Source organism: Artemia sp. Qi Xiang Cuo, chromosome 5, assembly GCF_049724085.1.
Source record: "Artemia sp. Qi Xiang Cuo chromosome 5, ASM4972408v1, whole genome shotgun sequence".
NCBI classification, from domain to species: Eukaryota; Metazoa; Arthropoda; class Branchiopoda; order Anostraca; family Artemiidae; genus Artemia; species Artemia sp. Qi Xiang Cuo.
Genome location: NC_142798.1, coordinates 32693124 through 32713183, shown reverse-complemented (window position 1 = coordinate 32713183; position 20060 = coordinate 32693124). Strand labels below are relative to the sequence as shown.

At 37.4% G+C, this 20060-nt stretch overlaps 1 protein-coding gene and 1 pseudogene across 4 annotated transcripts in view; both read left to right on the top strand.

Moving 5' to 3' along the window:
• Positions 1-20060, top strand: part of LOC148952044 (uncharacterized) — a 46680-nt gene that overhangs the window by 8742 nt on the left and 17878 nt on the right. For all 4 annotated transcript variants that reach the window (XM_089089502.1, XM_089089503.1, XM_089089505.1 and 1 more), the window contains exons 2-3: positions 12950-13632; positions 17743-17943. In XM_089089502.1, coding sequence (XP_088945628.1) covers positions 13356-13632; positions 17743-17943 — 478 coding nt within the window. In that variant the 5' untranslated portion in view covers positions 12950-13355. The remainder of the gene's footprint in view (positions 1-12949; positions 13633-17742; positions 17944-20060) is intronic.
• On the top strand, positions 3203-3907 carry LOC148952045 (uncharacterized; annotated as a pseudogene).

The following is a 20060-nucleotide window of genomic DNA, read 5'->3' as shown; positions in this document are numbered from 1 at the left end:
ACAGTAGCCTACTCTTTCTAAATATATTAGCCTAACTGTTACCATCTCAAATTCCATTTTCAGTCCTTAATATGACACCTTGTTACTTATTTTCATAGCCTAAAAGATATAGGCCAAAGGTAAAGCCATAGGCTACCAATAAATTCCAAAAATTAGGAAAGAATCTATAGTTCTGGTATTTGCAAGTTGGATAGGATACTAGCGTATTTGATGTCTTTTTTAGTGCTCTTTCCAAATATAATGGGTAAATTTGTAATTGACATATAAATAACAGTTCAATAGGATCAGTCCTTAATATGACACCTTGTTACTTATTTTCATAGCCTAAAAGATATAGGCCAAAGGTAAAGCCATAGGCTACCAATAAATTCCAAAACTTAGGAAACAATCTATAGTTCTGGTATTTGCAAGTTGGATAGGATACTAGCATATTTGATGTCTTTTTTAGTTCTCTTTCCAAATATAATGGGTAAATTTGTAATTGACATATAAATATCAGTTCAATAGGAAAATCCTTTTATTAGACAGTGAACTGCAACAGAATAATCTGTGGATATTTTGGTCACACACACAGTGACTGTCATCAGCAGATAAAAATAGCCAGCATGGTCTTTGAAAATACCATTGTAGTTGACCTTTGTTTTTTAATAATTGCTATTGAGGGAAATTACATTTTAAGCCTTTTTAAAAGGCTCAAAATAACCTATAGTAGGCTAATCAAAATTTTAAAATTGTATGGTAAAATTCTAGTTTAGCTACTTTTCACTATCTTGGAAAGGGGTTTGGTTAGCAAAATGAAACTTTTAGGGTTGGGTCTACAGACTTGAGCATGTCCTTGTAAGGTATTTTGAAGTACGTACCTCCATTCCTCCCTCTAGAGAGCCCTGATCTTTGATGAACTCTAAAAGTCTTTTATGTCATTAAAGCAAAACCTTGCAAAATAGATCTTCTGCATAAATAAAGTACAACAAACCTGTTTTCAGCTTCACAACTTTGCTCAATCCCAATTTATAAGTTTTTAAAGATATGCAAATACATTTCCTAAATTTTGAAAAAAAAACCATGGATATGGCTTAAAATTCTACTCAAATAACAAGAATTGCATTTTCAGAACTAAAGCCAGAGAAAAAGAAACTGATAACTGAAAATTAAAGTAAAATGTTCTCTTGCTAAAATTTCAATTGGTAACATACCTGTAAGGCAGACAAATGTCTAAGACTTAAAAATCAGAAGAGGGTTGACAGAAGTTTGGCAATACCTTCCCAGAGTATTTTCTTGGCCCTGCATTTATTACTGAAGGTTTCTTTTTTCTAACCTAACTGCTTTCCAAGATAGTGAAAAGTGGCTAAACTAGAATTTATCAAAATGCTATTCTAAAAAATGGCTGATTTCAGGAAAATGAGAGGGTGTGATGGCCAAAATGTCACTCTTAGATTAGTAATTGAGATGTGCCTGAGTCATCAAACTTCTTTAGTCCTTAGTTTTATAGATTATGAGCAAGCATTTGATTCTGCAGATAGAAAAGATTTAGCAAAGGTACTATCCTTGTATGGTTTGCCAGATGGATCATTTTGATGGACTTTGTCCTAAGGAGCACAACAAAGGTGATGAAAAGCACAGAATCAATTATGACAATATAACTGTCCTGGACTTAGATTATGTTGATGATTTAAGCATTCTAGATTAAAATGAATAAAATTTAGAAGACTTTGAGGGTGCAGAGTGCAAGAATTGGTTTGGAAATTAATGTTAAGAAGACTAAGTAGCCCAGGGGTTCTTTTGCAGTTGAAAAAAAAATTAAGTAAAATAGGAAGATACATCTGTGAACCAGGATCAGAATATTGGTAGCTACAGTGGACAATATTGGTTCTGAAGCATGGACATTCCAAAAAATGAATAAGGATTTCCTAGATATTTTCCAGAGAAATTTCCTACAAATTGTTTTTGACAACCAACCAACTGATCATATCTCAAACAGTAAGCTTTACAAAAAAATGTGGTTCAATCCTGCTCCCTAGGTCTATAGCAAGAGAAAGGCTGTTGTTAAGGTGGGAAATTAGGTTAGTTGCTGGTTTTGTATTAAATCAGAAGTTAAACAGGGTTGCACTCTGTAGCATTATGTGATACCTTGCTTTATGCTTGTGGTTGTGCACCAGCTGCTATTGTGTGCTTATGCTTATTTGCCTTGATGCGTTATGCTTGCTTGATTTGCTTACAGTGTTCTTTATTATAGGTGCCTGGGTTTTAAATAAAGATTTATCTACCAAACATTACATGGTGTCAGAAGTGAGTGACCAGTAATGGATGTAAACCAGCCAAGTATCAGTTGGGACTTGCTGTGTCTTCCAGATGAGTGGAAACGATTTGAGCAGCATGCTTGTCTTATGTTTGCTGGCCCCTTATCTGGGAAAACTGAGAAAATCATGTGTACCTACCTACTTGTTTGAGCAGGAGACAAGGGAAGAGGGATATTTAATACCTTCGCCATCAGTGAGAGTGAAAAGGACAAGCTTGAGCCATACATGACAAAATTCAAAGATTATGCAACACCTAAAACCAACAGCGTGTTTGCAAGGTATGTCTTTCAGAAACGTGACCAATATGAGGGGGAAAACATAGAAAGCTACATAACAGAGGTGAAAACCTTGGTTAAGGCCTGTAGCTACAGGGACGCAGACAAAATGGTACAAGATAGAATAGTCTGTGGAATACTGAACCCACGTATCAGAGAGCGCCTGCTAGTAAAAGGGGATGCCCTAACCCTTGAAACAACTATAGAGAAATGTTGCGAGTTTGAAACAACCCAGGCACAGCTAAGAACGTTTGATGAAGGTATCATAAAAAAAGAAGTTGATTCCATTCATAAAATCAATCACCGCCCAAGCAGAAGAAACGACAAGTTCAAGACCACCAGCCCAAGATAAGATTTATTGCTGAAAAATGGCTATCACAAGCCCAAAAGGGCCAAATTCGCACTTTAGCGTCAAATAAAGCAAAAAAAGAACAACAAAAACAAACAATCAAACAACAACAGAAAATTATAAAAGGGTCAATGTCAAATACGTAAAAATTTTAAAAACAAAACAAATTAAACTCATAAAATTAGAAGGCCAATGTCAAGTCAGCAAAAATGCCCCCCCCAAAAAAACAAAAGAAAACTTGTAAAATTAACAAGGGGATAAAATAGAATTAAAACTAGAGAATGAATGCTACTAGAGAATGCTACTTCTGTGGAGGCAGCTACAGCCCAAATCATGCATGTCCTGCAGAAGGAAAAACATGTACAAAGTGCAGCAAGCCTAACCATTTTGCATGCGTCTGCAGAAGCAACAAGGTCGTAAATGTAGTTTCAGGCACCAACAACACACTTGAAGACTCTGATGATGAGGACGAGATATTTCTGCATGAAGTCTCAGAAACAAAGAATAAGGAAGAAGCCATAGTTTCCCTCAAAATTAACGCCCAGTTGCCAGTGAGCCTCAAAGTTGACACAGGAGTGCAAGCAAATATCCTTCCTATCAAGTATTTTGACATGCTCTTGCCAAAGCCAGAAATAACCAAGGCTAGGCAGAAGCTTACTAGTTACTGTGGTGGCAGGATTCCTGTTCGAGGGACATATACTGTGAGGTGTACCTATGAACAATCTAGGCCTTCCAACTAGCAATTCTACATTGTAGAAACACGCTCTGTTCCCATAATCGGCTTTAGATCAAGCTTGGATCTGAACCTTATTAAACTGATCATGAATGTCAACTCTACTGCAAGCACGGAAGTACCAATCTACAATTCTGATTTGGAGGCTATTAAAGAGTTTAATGATATCTTTGAAGGGCTAGTAAAGCTGGATGGCAAGTGTCATTTTTATCTGAAGGATGGAGCCATCCCTAAGGTTCATGCTATAAGGTAAATCCGTCAGCTCTTCGCAACAAGCTTAAAGCAGAGCTTGAGAAAATGGAGAAAGACAGTATCATTGAGAAGGTGACACTCCCTAATGAAGGGGTCAACTCCATGGTGGCCATTCAAAAGAATGATGGCACTCTCCGTCTCTGTATTGACCCTGTGGATCTCAACAAATCCATCAGAAGACCCTACTACCCTATTCCAACGCTAGTAGACTCTACATACAACTTGCATGGAGCAAAGTACTTCACAAAGCTAGACGCACGTTCAGGATACTGGTCATTGTTGCTAGATGAGGAATCCTCAGACCTAACTACATTCAACACTATCTTTGGAAGATACCGTTTCAAGCGTATGCTGTTTGGCATTATATCAGCGTAGGACGAATTCCAGAGGAGCATTGAGGAAGTGTTTGAAGGTCTCACTGGCTTTATAGTCATCATAGATGATCTGCTAGTTTCGGTTCAACCCTGGAAGAGCATATTCAGTGTTTTGTTGCTGTCCTAAAGAGGGCTCGAGCAAAATGGGTGAGGTTCAACCCCAGTAAATATAAATTTGGGGTACAAGAGGTAACATACTTTGGCCAGATGATTGGTGAAAAAGGGATGCGCTCTGATTCAGAGAAGCTATGTGCAATTAACACAATGCCGAAGCCAGCAAACAAAAAAGAGCTGACCACCCTCTTAGGAATGCTAAACTAACTAGCCAGATACATCCCTAATCTATCAAAAAAATGCAAGGACCTTCGTGACATCTGCAGAGAAAAAGACTTTGTTTAGGAAACAAAGCACGATTTTGCCTTAAAGGAAATAAAGGGCTCCATTGTGTCGCACCTTCACTTCTTTGATCACCGAAGTACCTCAATTTGATGCCTCATCACACAGCCTAGGAGCATACATCTCAACAAATGGACAGGCAATAGAATACGCTTCACGAGCCCTTACGTCTACCGAGCAAAGATACTCACAGCTAGAGAAAGAACTACTCAATTGTATTTGGCTGCCAATACTTCCATCATTACATTTATGGAAGGCAAGTCAATGTGTTCACTGATCATCGCCCTCTTGAAACCATCTTACGACAGCTTTTGCACAAGGCCCCAGCAAGACTACAAAGGATGATGCTCCAGATTCAGCCATACGACTTGAGTTTCACTTACCAACCTGGCGCTGAAATACCAGTCGCTGATGCTTTATCAAGGCTCCACCTGTCAGACATTGACAAGGCAAGCCAGAGAGAACTCGAAGCGTATGTACACCATGTTTTCAAGTTACTTCCAGTGAGTGATTCAAAACTGAAAGAAATCCGCAACCAGTCTAAAGAAGACCCCCAGCTAGTTGCACTCAGACAAATTATAGAAACTGGCTGGCCAGTTTGCCGCAAGCTATGTCCTAGTCACGTACTGCCATTTTGGGGAGTCCGACACGAACTGTGCATCAATGACGAAATCAAATTCAAGGGAGACAGGATAGTGGTACCATCATGTCTGAGAACCGAAACGTTAAAACAGTTACACGCGTCCCACCTAGGAGTGGAGAAAACTAAACAGAGAGCCAAGATGCTCATCTACTGGCCTCGACTGAACACAGACATAGAAAATCTGATTGTCAGCTGCTACACATGCAAAAAAAAAACAGCAGGAGTCTGCAAAAAGAGCCACTTATCTGCTCACCAGTTTCAGTTCTCCCCTGGTAACAAGTTGCCTGTGACATATTCACCTGGCATGGAGCCAGCTACCTCCTAGTGGTGGACTACCATATTCGCTGCTTTGAAACTGATCTGTTGCGTGAATTAACATCTGCAGAAGTCATTTTGAAACTGAAATCACATTTTGCCCGTCATGGTATACCCCAGGTCATAATGTCCGATAATGGTAGACAATTCGTGTCCCAAGAATTCAAAAGGTTTGTCAAAAACTGGGGATTTGAGTTAAAAACTTCAAGTCCAGTATACCCCCAGTCAAATGGATTAGTGGAAAAGACTATCCAGACTTGCAAGAGCATCATGACCAAGGCAAGTGAAAATGGATCGGACCCGTACCTCGGAATTCTGGAATACCGTAACACCCCAATAGACGGTTTAGCTGCCCCCTCACAAATCCTCGTGAGCCACCAGCTCTGCTCAAAACTGCCATGCACAGAAAAGCACTTGGAAAAGAGAGTGATACAGACTTCTGAATTCTTGGCGAGCAGAGAGATGGCTCAACACAGGCAGAAATCCTACTATGACCGGCATGCTAGAGAACATCCCAAACTCAGAGGAGGTGACCAGGTCTTCTTCAAAAAACCGCCAGAAGCACCATGGAAAAGTTGGGAAATAATTAAAAACGCAGATGAGCCTAGATCGTACTACTTATCAACTAAAGATGGTACAATCCTTCGTCGAAACCGAAGACACTTAATCAAAGCAGCCTCTCCACTCACACCTGATGATAGACCTGCCATGAAGTACCCCTCTGGGGCTGTGTCAAGGTCAGTAAACATGAGACAGGTTGCAGATTGTCCTGATACTGCCACAAGCATGAATCTGCACAGATCATTTCAGAGATTCCCGACTACCACCACCGAGCCCGGTATGGCCTTAGCTAAGCCCCACCTGCCAGCAAGTGAGCCGTCTAGCACAATTGAAGCATAAGCAACAGCTGCTCAGGCCACAAGATCCGGCAGAGTGGTGAAGCCACCAGAGAGACTAAACCTGTAATGAATAAGGAATGACAATGAAGCACTTGTGTCCAGTGTAGGTCTGTCAAAACCCATTGGCAGCTGATGGGGGGTGAGCCTTGCTCCTCCCGGTGTAGTGTTCTATTGTGTCCTGTATTGAGTGATAATTTGCCAAGTTATTGGCAGTTAGCAGAGTAAGCCTAGCGCCTCCATGCCTAGAAGTAGAAGGAGCTCATCCCTTGGAAATAGCTGAAGGGGGATGTAGCATTATGTGATACCTTGCTTTATGCTTGTGGTTGTGCACCAGCTGCTATTGCTTGCTTATGCTTATTTGCCTTGATGCGTTATGCTTGCTTGCTTGCTTATAGTGTTCTTTATTGTAGGTGCCTGGGTTTTAAATAAAGATTTATATACCAAATATCACACATTCTATCCCTATTTATATGGATCATTTTGATGGACTTTGTCTTAAGGAGCACAGGAAAGGCAATGGGAGAACACAAAATCAAATTGGGAAGGTAAAGCTTCCCTGGCCTTAGAATATGCTGATGATTTAAGCATCCTATTTGAAAGTGTGAGCAAAATGAATGAGCTTTTTGAGCTCTTGATAGTTCAGGGTGCTAAAATAGATTTGAAAATTAATACTAAGAAGACTAAGTTGCTTTGGCTAGGAATAAGTGAAGATGAAATGGTGATGTTTGGTAACAAAAAGATAGGAAGATCCATCTGTGAACCAAGATCAGAATATTAGTAGCTACAGTGATGACAGTGGTCATGTATGGTTCTGAAGTATTGGCAATTAAAAAAATGGATAAGGATTCTATAGATATTTTTCAGAGAAATTGTCTACAGATTGTTTTTTTTTTACATCCAACTGACTGATCATACCTCAAACAGTAAGCTGTACAAAAATGTGGCTCAATCCTGTTTCCTAGGTCTATAATGAGATAAGCTGGAATGGCTAGGGCACATTCTACTACAAATGAAGGATGGCAGATTGTCCTTGTTGGCAAACTATTTAGGAATAAATGAAAAGCAGGTTGTCATAAATTGGGATGGGAGGAGAGTATAAGATTTGTTTCAAAAAACGACTCTCACAAGCCTGGGTGAATGCTGAATTTGCATACTGGAGTCAAAATAAAGACAACAAAAAAGGTTCAAAATAATCAAAAACATAAAACTGAGAAACAAATGGACTGTCGTTTTGTCAAAATTGACAAAGAAACAAATGAAAAATACTTGTATATACGTTAATACATTTCATGGGAATTGCTGTAAAAAAACAACAACAAATAAAACTTACTTTTCCTCAAGAATTGTCAGCAGTTGGAATAAACTATCTAAAGACACTGTTACTGCCAAATCTGTTGACACCTTCAAACAAAGACTAGATTCTGAATGGTCCTTGAGGGAGTGTAAACTCTACTGGGAAACTACTGATCATTTAACTGCACCTGGTCACTAAAAACAATGAAACAATAATAAGCTTCTTAAGTATAAATCCTTAAATTGTGCCAAGCTGCAATCTAGGGTAATTTCACTGTAAAAATAATGAATTAAAAGTAAAAGCAAAGAAAGGAGGAAAAAACAAACATGTACTTAATAAAAAACAGCAAATTAATTGGATTTTGTGTTAATTGAGTCTGCTGTATAAGGTAAAAACATTTTTCCATAATTTGAAGTCAAGCCGTAAATGGGGACAAAATAGGAACAATCTGAGGTATGCAAATGTCTGAGGAACAGTCTGATATGCAAAGTCTGGCTGGGGAGTGTCTTGGGAAAAATATTTTCTGTTTGGGTTTGGTATTACCCCAAACAGAAAATATTGCATAGAAAGAGAAGAGTCCAACAAGCTGGGTTCATGCCCAGCAGGTTGACAATGGAGTAAATTTTCAATGCACCAGTTGATTGAGAAGATGCGAGAGTTCCACCAAAAAGCATACATTGTATTTGTGGACTTTAAGGCTGCCTTTAATTCTGTTGATTGCTTTTCACTTTGGCTGATACTGAGAACTACAGGCCTACCCCAGAAATATTTGCTTGCTTTTTGAAAAGCTGTATGACAATACAGAGAGCTGTGTGCAAGTCAATGGAAAATCAGTCCCACATTCTCAGTGAAGACTGGCGTCTGGTAAGGTTGCGCTGCTGCTCCTGAGCTCTTCAACTATGTCATAGACCATGTTATGACCAGCACATCGAAAAGGTCACCAAAGCTCTCCAGGTGCTCTCAAGAAGCCTCGAAAGTTGGACTGAAGATCAGCTGGCAGAAAACCAAAGTTATGCTCCTTGAGACCCCCACATCCAATTCTACCATAAAGGAAGTCAACATCAGAAGCAACCAATTAGATGTGGTTGAAGACTTGATCACAAAAGAGCTTACATCTTCAATAGCCAAAGCGTCAGCACTTGTTGGGAGGCTGAGCAGTATCTGGCAAAAGCCAAACATAAGCAGCTTTACCAAAATGCGCATTTACAATGCGTGAGTCAGCACTGTGCTGCTGTATGGAGCAGAGACGTTGCCAGCTGGAGAATCTATCCTCGGCGCCGTCAATGTCTTACAGACAAAAGATCTCTAAAGAATCGAGGGACTTCACTGGACTGACTTTGTTAGCAACCAGATCCTCCAGTCACATACAGCACAAACTCCTTTCTCAACGCAGCTCACACAGCGTACTGTTTGGTGGTACACCCTCCTCCTTTGTATGTCATGTGACGCCCCAGCATGGGTCGCATTCGACTTCAACCCCGCCCTACATGGGATGGAAGTGACCCAGAGGACGCCCCCCCCCACTAGGGGGGGGGCTGACAAATTCCTTGCCCAATCCCACATCCCAGCGGAAAAAGCTGCAAGCCTGGCAAGCGATAGGTCAACCTGGAAGTGCCTGGTCTCATCATTCTCTATGCCAAACCCTTGACAGTTTTGAAAAACAGAGCCACAACTTAACACTCCTAAGCTCTCTTAAGAATTTTTAAGTGTTTCTAATTTACCTTTTTTCGAAGAAAATAGTATTGAACTTTATCTTTTTTGAAACATATTTGCAAGGCTATTGTTTGGATGGGTTCAATTTTGTTTGACTCCTCCCAAAAAATGCCAGGGTTCGAAACAGGACAAGTAAGCTCCAGATGCAGGTAGACAAAGGAGATATAAATCCTCAAAGAATGGGAAGTGGAGATGCAAAATTTATTCAGGAGCCTAAGGAAGGAGATGGATGCATTAGCTTTCTGGATAATATTAATAATAGGAATATCTCACTTTAAATTAGAAGAAACTGTGACACCAAGTTATATCAAGGAGGACACAGGAAATTCAGGAGGAGTAGGATCAAGAAAAAGGGATGAGGATTTTAGGAAACAAATTGACATTATTGTTGATTTAGATGGGTTTACTCTCATGTCAAATTCCAAGGCATAATATGCAATGTCATTGAGGATGCACATAGGGTTACTCATAAAATTTCTATAGTAGATTTCAATAACCATACAATCATCAACAAATTTCCATCTGTAAGGAAAATCCATAGCAATACTGTTGATCATAACTGAGAAAAGAAGGGGACCAGTGAGATTACCTTGGGGGTTCTTCATTTTGACCAGTGAGGATATTAGAATAATAATTCTGGTACTTCACTACTTGTGAGCTATTTGATAGGAAAGAGGCAACCGATTTCACCAGGAAAAATCAATCTTTAAATCGGTAAAAAGTTTTTGAACTTAAACATTGTGATTAACAAGGTAAAATGCTTTTTGGAGATCCATGGAAATTAAATTAAGCCAGGTATTAGGCTTTTCAAGAATTTTCTTAATGCAGTCCATAAGATAAACAAGGTTATGGGAAGTCGAAGTGGATTTGAGGTTCTCAGAATTGCCTCAGGTATGCAAGAGGAAGGATTTTTCCCTTCGGCCAATTAGCAACAAATCCTTGATATAATTTCGAGAAGAGTGGGATTGAGGGAGATGGGAAAAACACCTGAAAAACCAAGCTTTCTGTCTTTCGTTGTTTGGGGTATTATGAAACCCTGTTCTGTATTTGTGGAAATTGCCCAGACTTATAAATCTTGTTGAAAAGGAGTAAGCGCGCAGCTAAGGGGGGGGACACTCCTTCCTCAAGTTACAAGGTGTCAGCACCCACTGCTGATACCTTTGAACTTTGGGGTCTTAAATTAGCTTATGTGTTTACATATGTTGGCATACTGGATGATTCTCTCAGCAAATTCTCTATATCCCCCCTCCAAACCCAAAACCCTTGCTTCACCCTTGAAAAGGAGACAACAGCTTTGAAAGGACATCACTGAAAGTACTAGTAAGCGGAAATGGGATCTCCAGAGGGTAGACATTTTTCCTAGCTCGCCAATTCTTTTTTCAATCTCCAAAGGGGAAATAACAGGAAAAAAGGGGGTGATTGAATCAGCCAGTAATTCATTAGATAATACCAAAAGGCTTTGGATGATCAAACCAAGGAACATATTAAGGTTATTGGCAGTAAAATGAGGTGGTTCAGGTAGGTCAAATATTAAGCTAGTTGAGTCTCCTACCACACAAAGGTTTATTCTCAGAATACCAATTTTTGCTTTACTTTTGAACAATTGTTCAACCTTATTTTTGTAATGGAAATGGGCAATTTAAACATTTCTTTTTTAGTATTTTTTCTTAGTGTGTTAGCTTCATCTAATCTTCCATTTCTGAAAAGCTTTAAGTTATTCCTGATTAGTACTTTAATGGATTGGTTGATGTGAGGTTTATCAGTTAATTATTGACTCGGTTTAATTGTTGAATCAGGATGAATCAGTTAATTATTTATCATTTAGATTTTTATGGAAGGTAGTAATTTTTGCATCAAGATTTTGTAAATCAGCCACATATCAAAATCAAGTTGGTCAGAATTGCTAAGAGGGCGGTAAGAACCATATACTATTGAAAAATAATGCTTAAAGTTTGAAGAAGGAGATAACAGGAGGGAAAGATGGCAACTCCCACCCAAAGGGGGCAAGACCGCGGGGGGGGGGTTATAAAAGCCGTTTATATTGGTAAGAATCACATCAAGGGAGGTGACTTCCCTAGTACAAGGAATTCTAACTATTTGCTTAGCATTAAGAGAAATGCAAATCGAATCCATTTTAAGATCATTGGCATCACGAATCAAAAGAAGACTAGCGTTTGGGTATAATAATATTAAACAGCCAGGGAGAACTTTCGGCCTAATATTAAACCAAAGTATTTCATATACTCAGATAAACAAAGACTTTGATAATTTTGGGATAAAGATTAATCTTAGTAAAAACAGGACGTCACAACTTTTTATCCAAGAGGGTAGTCAGGAGGATGCAGCTGAATAAACTGATAATAATTTGTGAAAATGAGGGACCCCAGGTCATGGGACTGCACTTCTGTAACAGTTATAATATCAATTTGGTTTGATTCCATTGACACCTCAAGTTCAGTTAGCTTGTGAAAATTTAGATTTTCAGTATTATCATGTGCATACAGATGTAATGTTAGAAATGCCGTCCCATATTATGGGAATAGCCTATATAAAACGAAGACTTAATAGATTCATTTTAATATATAGGTGGAAATGTTGCACCTTATTGAAATCGGAAAAATACTAGGGTTTTCAATCTGTGTGACTGAAAGTGTCAAAGGATCCCTTGGACTCTCGAACAAAATGTGTTGCCCTCAGGTAGAATGGTGCTGTCAACACATGCTTTTCATGTGTTTTGTTATTATAACTGCTGAAATTCTATCAGAAACCAATCATTTTTTTCTCATAGTGACACTTTCCAGAAATGGATTATCGAAATAGGATTATCAGAATACTTTTAATGGTTCTGATTTTTAGCAGAAAATACTGATACAGTGATGCTGTTTTTCATTTATAGCAATGAAGGTCAATGTAACACTCCAAGATGCTGTTGAATGTTAACTATCAACTTCTTCACACCAGATATCACCTCAACTAAATTTCAATTTTTCAAAAAGTTGTGTGAGCTCTACTCTATTATGAAAGAGAAAAAAGTTTTTTGTCTGTGTCTAATAGTGAAGTATTGCTATGGAAACAACGGGGTATTTGCCTATGGGAAAAGACAGGAAATGATGTCCTAAGGGCAGACTGTCTTAGGAAGTAAATTTCCATATGGGGTTTCTAAGTACATTTTATTTTTCGAGACAGATCTTTCTAAGTATTTCTCTTTTTAAGTCTTTTGAGCTTAGCTTGCATGAATAGGAGTGATATTGTCTTCTTAAACGGAAACACATAATATACCTTTTAAGAGTTTCCATTTACTCATTTAGGTTTGTAGATATGCACAGAGTTGACTAGTTTCACTTTCGTGTTAGGTTAAGTATTTTATCATCTGTGAAGTCCCTGAATTGTGAATATCTTTTTCTTCTAGGGAGTTTTTGCTGCTACTTCATTTGGTAAATAACGGGTCTAACATGAACATCGGTAAATTACCTTACTGGTCTACCATCATTTGGGAATGGTATACAGCCTGTCCTTTAAACACTTAAGATTGCTTGTGGTGAAGATTACAAGATATTTTTGTTTCAAAACATAATAGGAGAAACAAGGATTCAATTCTACAGACAATCAAACGTGCATTTTCTTTTATTACGCACAGCTTTATTACATAGCTTCAATGCTGGCCTTCAGAAATCTTTACCACTGCCATTAATCAGTTCAAGCATATGATCCACATCTGTAACAAAGTAATATGAATCTTAAATATGGAGATTCCTCGCTTTCAATACAACATTGAAGTATAGTGGTTTACAATCCAGCATTTGAACCTAGCAAAAATGTCCAGGCATTGTTGTGCCTGCGATAGAAAAATAGCTTTTCGTGAAAGTGTATTTTACTTCCCCACAAATAGCGATAGACGCGCTCAATGGCTAAATAACTCAGGCCTAGAAAACATAAAAAAACTATCAGAAAAGCAATTAATGAGTCGTTCTTTATGTGCTAGACATTTCTCTGATACATGTTTTACCAGCAAAGAGAAAGTGAGACTGCTGAAAAATGCTGTACCTGATCGATTTGAAAATGAAAAGAAGGACTGCCAACAATGTGAAACTAGTAAGCCTTTTTTATTATCTAATTTTTCTCTGTAAATAGAGGAGTCTGGTGTTTCTTTGAAACCTTGTGGGTTATTTAGTTGAACTACTCTTAAGGATTTTAATTTCTAATGAGTAGGATGTTTATTTATGTCCTAAAGTTACAAAAATACCTCACTGGATCAGTTGGATGTTTTATGACGATTTTTCTGTTGGCCTTCTTAAGCAAGTATAGTTGACAGGAGCACCACTTTGGTTTTGTCATGTTTTTCTTTATACTGCTGATTCCAGTTTCTTGCAAAAGAGTGGTTAGGAAAAGATGTCAGAGGGCTGACAACTACATTTTTATGGTACATACCAAAAAAAAAAAATAATGACTGAGTGAAAATGAGCTCGCAATTCGGTAAAAAAAAACAAAACAAGCTAAGTTCTGATTTGATACAAAAACAAAATAGCCTACATGTTCTACATGGATCCATGACCCCTCGATCTTCCCCCTTTTTCTCCCCAAGTCATTTTAGGTAGGCAGATTGCACCTACTGTTTGATGTTTAATGAAAACAATATTTGGTCAGCTATAACAAACAACAACACTTCAATTAAATAAGTGCACAAGATTTATCTTCTTAAACCTGGTTAAATAAACACTATAATTTCTAGAATTATTTTTTAGTTTCATAAACCCACCTCCTGTCCTCAGTGGTACTAACTTCTTAACTTTCCGAAACTAATAATTGTATTTACAAAATAACTGCAAGAGCCTTTTAGATATTAAGCTGTGTGAGTCTTTTACGGGCAAGACTCTTTTTTTCTTTTGGGAATGGAAATCAGGGATATCCCGAGAGATTTTGAGAGGAGAGTTAAATCTATTACCATCCCTTGATAAAATATCTTTGTCTGACTTAGGCCATGAAAGTGAAGAAATAAACATCAGTTTCTGTTAAAATAGGATATTAAATATGGGTTTTACATCCTTAATTTTTCTAACAAGATATTTCTAACCTTGTCATATGGATAAATATTTCAAGGGCCATGTTGTCACCGGTATCTTCAAGTATTTGCACATGAAAAATTTAATTATTTTCATGAAAATGAAACCAAATAAGTTACGTTTTTTCATTCGGCAGTCCTTTTTCAAAACACGTTTTTAATTTGTAACTTACTAAGGGGGTGGGAGGAGAAGTATACAAAAGGAAATTTTAACCTTCGACTTAGGACTGAGGACCATGGATATTAAAATGGTACTCTTTTTATGCTTCCCAGCCTTTCAACTCTATAAGTGGTATCCAAAATTGCCATTTTCGGTGCTATTTGGCACTTTACGATGGATTAATTAAGACAAATTTATAAGAGACACGTAAATATTAATAGTAGCTTTTAACTGATTCATTAAACATTCCTCTGTGATCTTGCAGTAATCTGCTAACCCTAGCAGCAAAAATAGAAATAAATAAGGGGATGCAGGCTAACGATGCAATAAAGCGATTTTTCAAGGCTGGGAGAGGGGACAATCAAACCTATAATGTAAGATTTTAGACCATAAAAATTTGATTAGCTATCTTAGAGTTCGCATGTCCTAGTATTTTGGTCCTCTTTGGGCGTAAATTGATGTCTTGTGGCACAGATTGACAGAAGATGCTGATTTGCTGGGACGCGATCTCCTTTGTTACTCAAAAACGGTACTAGATATTTCGGTTTTCGTTTAAATGAGATTTCTCCTAATACTCTACAGCAACTGGTTCAGTATGCTTGCCCTATTAACTTAAACCGTTATAGTAGTTATCATTCTTGAATCACTTTTAAATGAGACATTTTTCTCAGTAGACAGTTTTTTTAAGGACACGTTTTTAAAGTTTTGGTTACCATGGGTCGTGGTAGCTTTGCTCAGTGGTAACTATCGCTACAACCATGATAGTGGACCTTTTTATTAGGACAAGGACGTATAATTCATGTTTGCAATAGTAGACTGGCATATTTTATCGATCTATTTTATGTTTCACTTTAATAAGCATTATATTGAAAAGAATGAAAAACTCTTCTCCAGGTATTGTTCTAAATTTGTGGCTAAGACATATATGTGGTATCGAAATGTGAATGATGTTCCTGAATATAGTTGAAAAGGAAAAGAAATGAGATTTACTACACAAAAACAAATAAATAGCTATACAAATATCAGACAGCCTAAAGCAACCGGATGAGTTGCCTTAAGCACGACTCTGAAGTAAGCTCCTGCTGACTATTATGCAAAGTTCGCATAGTATCAGTAGCTCCAAACTGAGCGATTAATTTTCTATTACGGTAAGACCGTGGCAAGTAAAGAAGAAACTTGCAATGCCAAAAATAGTAAATGCATATTTAATATATATGAGCATAGCTGGGATTCTACCTGTAAAAGAGTCTATTGTTTTGTTGGAAGGAGAGTAAGAGGGGGGTTCTATTTTTGTAAAGACTTTTTTTGCAGCCATTTAAATGGAAAAAGAACAGTTTACCTTATTTTTGGGACCTTGGGGCTCTCTCCACCCAAACGGTACCACCATCTGCAAAATTGGTACTGGTTTTGATGGCTTTTGAACATTTTGGCATCTTGAATGTTTGGTAACTGCCCGACGGGGCAGTTTTAGTGAAGTGATACCACCCAGCTGACGCAGAGAGATTTTTGTTAGTCAAGAGCTCGCAAAGGCGACTCTTATAGGCAGATGTCAGTAAATGCAGTTGTGTCATCCTGATGAAACTTGTTTATGATGAAATTAACAGTATCAAGCAGATTCTCACGCCATAAACATGAAAGCAAAACAAATGTATAGGTTCCTTTTTTTTGTAATTCTCAAAAATCATAGTTAAGTGAATATTCAGGTATGTTCCAAGAAGACTGCAGCTTGTAAAAATTTCGATTTATGCATTTGATTTCTGTGTTAAAAGCTTTATTAGGAGCACTAATGATACTCCAGTTGTCTAGGTAAATAAGGCTGATGCAAAATACAAAATACCAAAAATATTTTTTAAAAATCACTAAATTTAAGTCTGAAACAGCTGTAGCTGGTTATAAATAATAAGCGGTCAAAAGAAGTCAGCCAAAAAGAGGCTAAGTAGTTGGGAGAGGGGATGCTGGGTATAAAGACAAACTGAATATTCTTCCAGGGGGCGAGGGGAAATTTTCTAAGAATATATGCGATGGTAATAGGCTCTAGCACTTTAATGTGTCAATAGATAGGAAGATTTTCATTAAAGTGAAAATGACTTTATTTTAAATACATCCTAGGACAAATGGGATTAAAGGCGCAGGGGTTTAGCCTTAAAGATAGTTTTTTTTTTGTTTTTTTTTTCTTGACCAATCAGGGGAGTGACACTAATCTGGTTTCAGCGAATGTAACACCAGCCTTACGTAATCAATCAGCACCCCAACAATCCTTAGTTATTAGCTTTAGTGAAAACCAAATATCATCTGCTAAATTATGTCCTATGTAATGACGATCAGAAATCTGCCAAAAAAGGGGAACTGTATTGGGCTCATTTTTTTTTCGTCTTCCAGTGTACGAAAAATAGCTTGCTTTCATAAGCACTCACTTTAATTGTCAAGTGATTTTTTCACTATTGATATGTAACTTTTATTCTCAGTCGTTTTTGTGCCTTTGTCTTATATAAATGCCAAATTAGAAGTTTGACTGAATAGATGTATGTTTTTTCACACTCCTTTCAATGATAGATAGATACAGTTGTATATTTGAGATTTTCTTGGAAAATAGATGCACTTATGCCAAACCCTGAAGGGGGTGAAAGGCATTTTCCTAGGTTGGAGGGGGTGGGTCAAAAAATAACAAAAATACATTTTTTAGGTCACTTTCCTCCTGCCCAATGGGGATCTTACGAGTGGAAGAAGGTGAATTGCTGCAATATCTAGAGAAGTGATTAGATACAAATGATAATAGGTCTGAAGTGCGCCTTCTTAAACTGGAATTAACTGAAATTATTTTGTCCTAGTTAAATTTTACTTAAACTTGTAATGTAGTGACAGGTCATTTACAAAAACTTGTCCAAACCTGGAAATGTTCTTTTCCATCAAGATATTAGTCCATGTAAGTTTTATTGACGTATGATCATTATATAGCCATTAATCATTATTATTTTTCTTTTAGGTGTTCGCCGAGTATTGATTCGAGACTTAACGTCCCGAATGACTGGAATGGAATCTGTGCTTGGAAATAATAAAAGAGAAAGAAATGACAAGCAAGCAGAAGGAGCTAGTGATTCTTCTCATACCAAAGTCGTTGTACTCATAGATCCCATGGACGTACAACCCAAAGATCTTGTTGACAACTTCAGGCGCATTAAGGAAGGTACATTCTAATCGTATATTTATTTTAACTTACTTTTTAAATAACCCTGTGTTTTGCATCATGGACAGGGGCACTCACAATATGCTAACATACTACAAATTGAGAATTAGATATATCTAGTATTTTAAGGGCAGGGTTCAATCTAGGAGGCTACGAAATGCCACTCAAAGGCCTGTTTTACCCTAATATAGAAATACACATCCATAAGTTTAGGGGAAGGTTATCTGGTCATTTTCATGTACAAGGGTAGCAATTTGTTTAACTCGTCTGTATAAAAATCTACACAGATGTCTAGAAAAGAAATCTTAATTTAAAAAGAAATTTATGTTTGTGAAATTATTATTGGCTTTATAATGAACATCAAATCATATTTAGGCATTTGTAAAAGGGCGAGAGCGCTTTAGTCTGTAGAATTACAGGAGATTTGGGGTTTTTATGAGGGTCGCAAAGGAGACTCGGAATATGCTAAATTGGTCCTTCAAATTACAAAATCTAGGCTTTTGACTTAGCAGGAAGAAGCAGTCTTAGTTGTCAGGTGGGGGCAACCCAAACTCTAATAAATTCCTAAAAATTGATATGATTATTTTCTCTGCAGAGAATTAGAGTTATGTATATCTTTGCACCAGCATTATCTGTTATATGCTAATTTTTGTGAAGTAGATGGCACTAAAAGAGTCCTTACAGCTCAGAAACAAGGTAAAATTCCTGTCAAAATTGTACATATTTACCGATAAAAGAACGACACATTTGAATGTTATTGGCATTAGATTGGCTATGAGCAATACACTATGTCACCATATTTTCTGATATTCTATACATTTATTGTTTTAGTTAGCTCCTGCAAAACTCTTCAGGCAAAGGAGGGTTTCCCTTCAGTTGAAATAAAAATCCAAAATTAAACTGTATCCGCATATAAGGTAGAAGGAGTTTGAAGTAGAGAACAACATGTACATTTACGTGGCTAAATTCATTTTATTATCTATAAAACAAAAGTCAATATTTTTGTATTCTGTTAATAACAAACTAGTGACAAGATTTTAATTATAGTTGTACATAGTTTGATTTAGTTTGTTATCTATAAGAAAAAAATTAATCGAAATGAATTATAGAAGGTCATGAAGGTATATACATGCTGAAATTGACATAGCCATTTACAAATCATGCTGTAGTTGGTGTACAAAAATATTTGTTTCAAGCTTGCTTTTGCTTTTCTTACTTTCCGGACAGAACACCTTGTTTTTTTTAGAAAGTATAAGATGACCACTACTACTACTAATAACTCACTGCAACACCAAGCCGCCTGAGGCCAACACAGTTGTATAGCCCCTTCTACATCCCAATCTATTCAAGTTTCCCTGATTACACTCTCCCAATAAGGACGAGTTTCCTTTCAATCCTTTCTTACGACCTTTACTCACTCCGTTAGGGGACGACCTGCTTTTCTTTAGACCTTAGATGGATAGCCGAAAAGGATGATCTTTGGCAATCTGTCATCCTTCATTTGCAAAACATGTTCTAGCCATCTCAACCTTAATTATTGCCCTAGAAAGTGGGATAGAAACTTATTTTTCGTACAGTTTACTGCTTTTATGGCAGGAAATGAGCAGATAGAACCACATTTTCTGCACGGTTTACTGTATTTAAGGTTGGAAATGAGGCTAATAGCTGGCTTAGTATTTAAAGTTGCGTTAAGTAATGTTGCATTCTATCCCCATTTATATAGATCATTTTGATGGACTTGGTTACAAGGAATACGGCAAAGGCTATGAAAGAAATTGGAATCAAATCGGAGAGTCCTAGGCTAAGATTATGCTGATGATTTGAGTGCTAAAGATAAAAATGTTAGCAAAATGAATGAATTTTTTTGTGATTTTGAGAGTTCAGGATGCAAGAGTAGGTTCGAAAATTAATGTTAAGAGGACTAAATCTCTTAGATAGGAATAAATGAAACCGAAGAGGTAATGTTAGGTAAATTTTTGATGGGAAGTGTTTGGAGCAGGGTTGTTAGTGCGCATCATAGATTCTTGAGATTACACCCACCAAAATGTGGAAGCAGGATTCCCAAAGTCGATGAACACAGTCTAGAAACCACCACTACTACAACCCTCATGAATCCA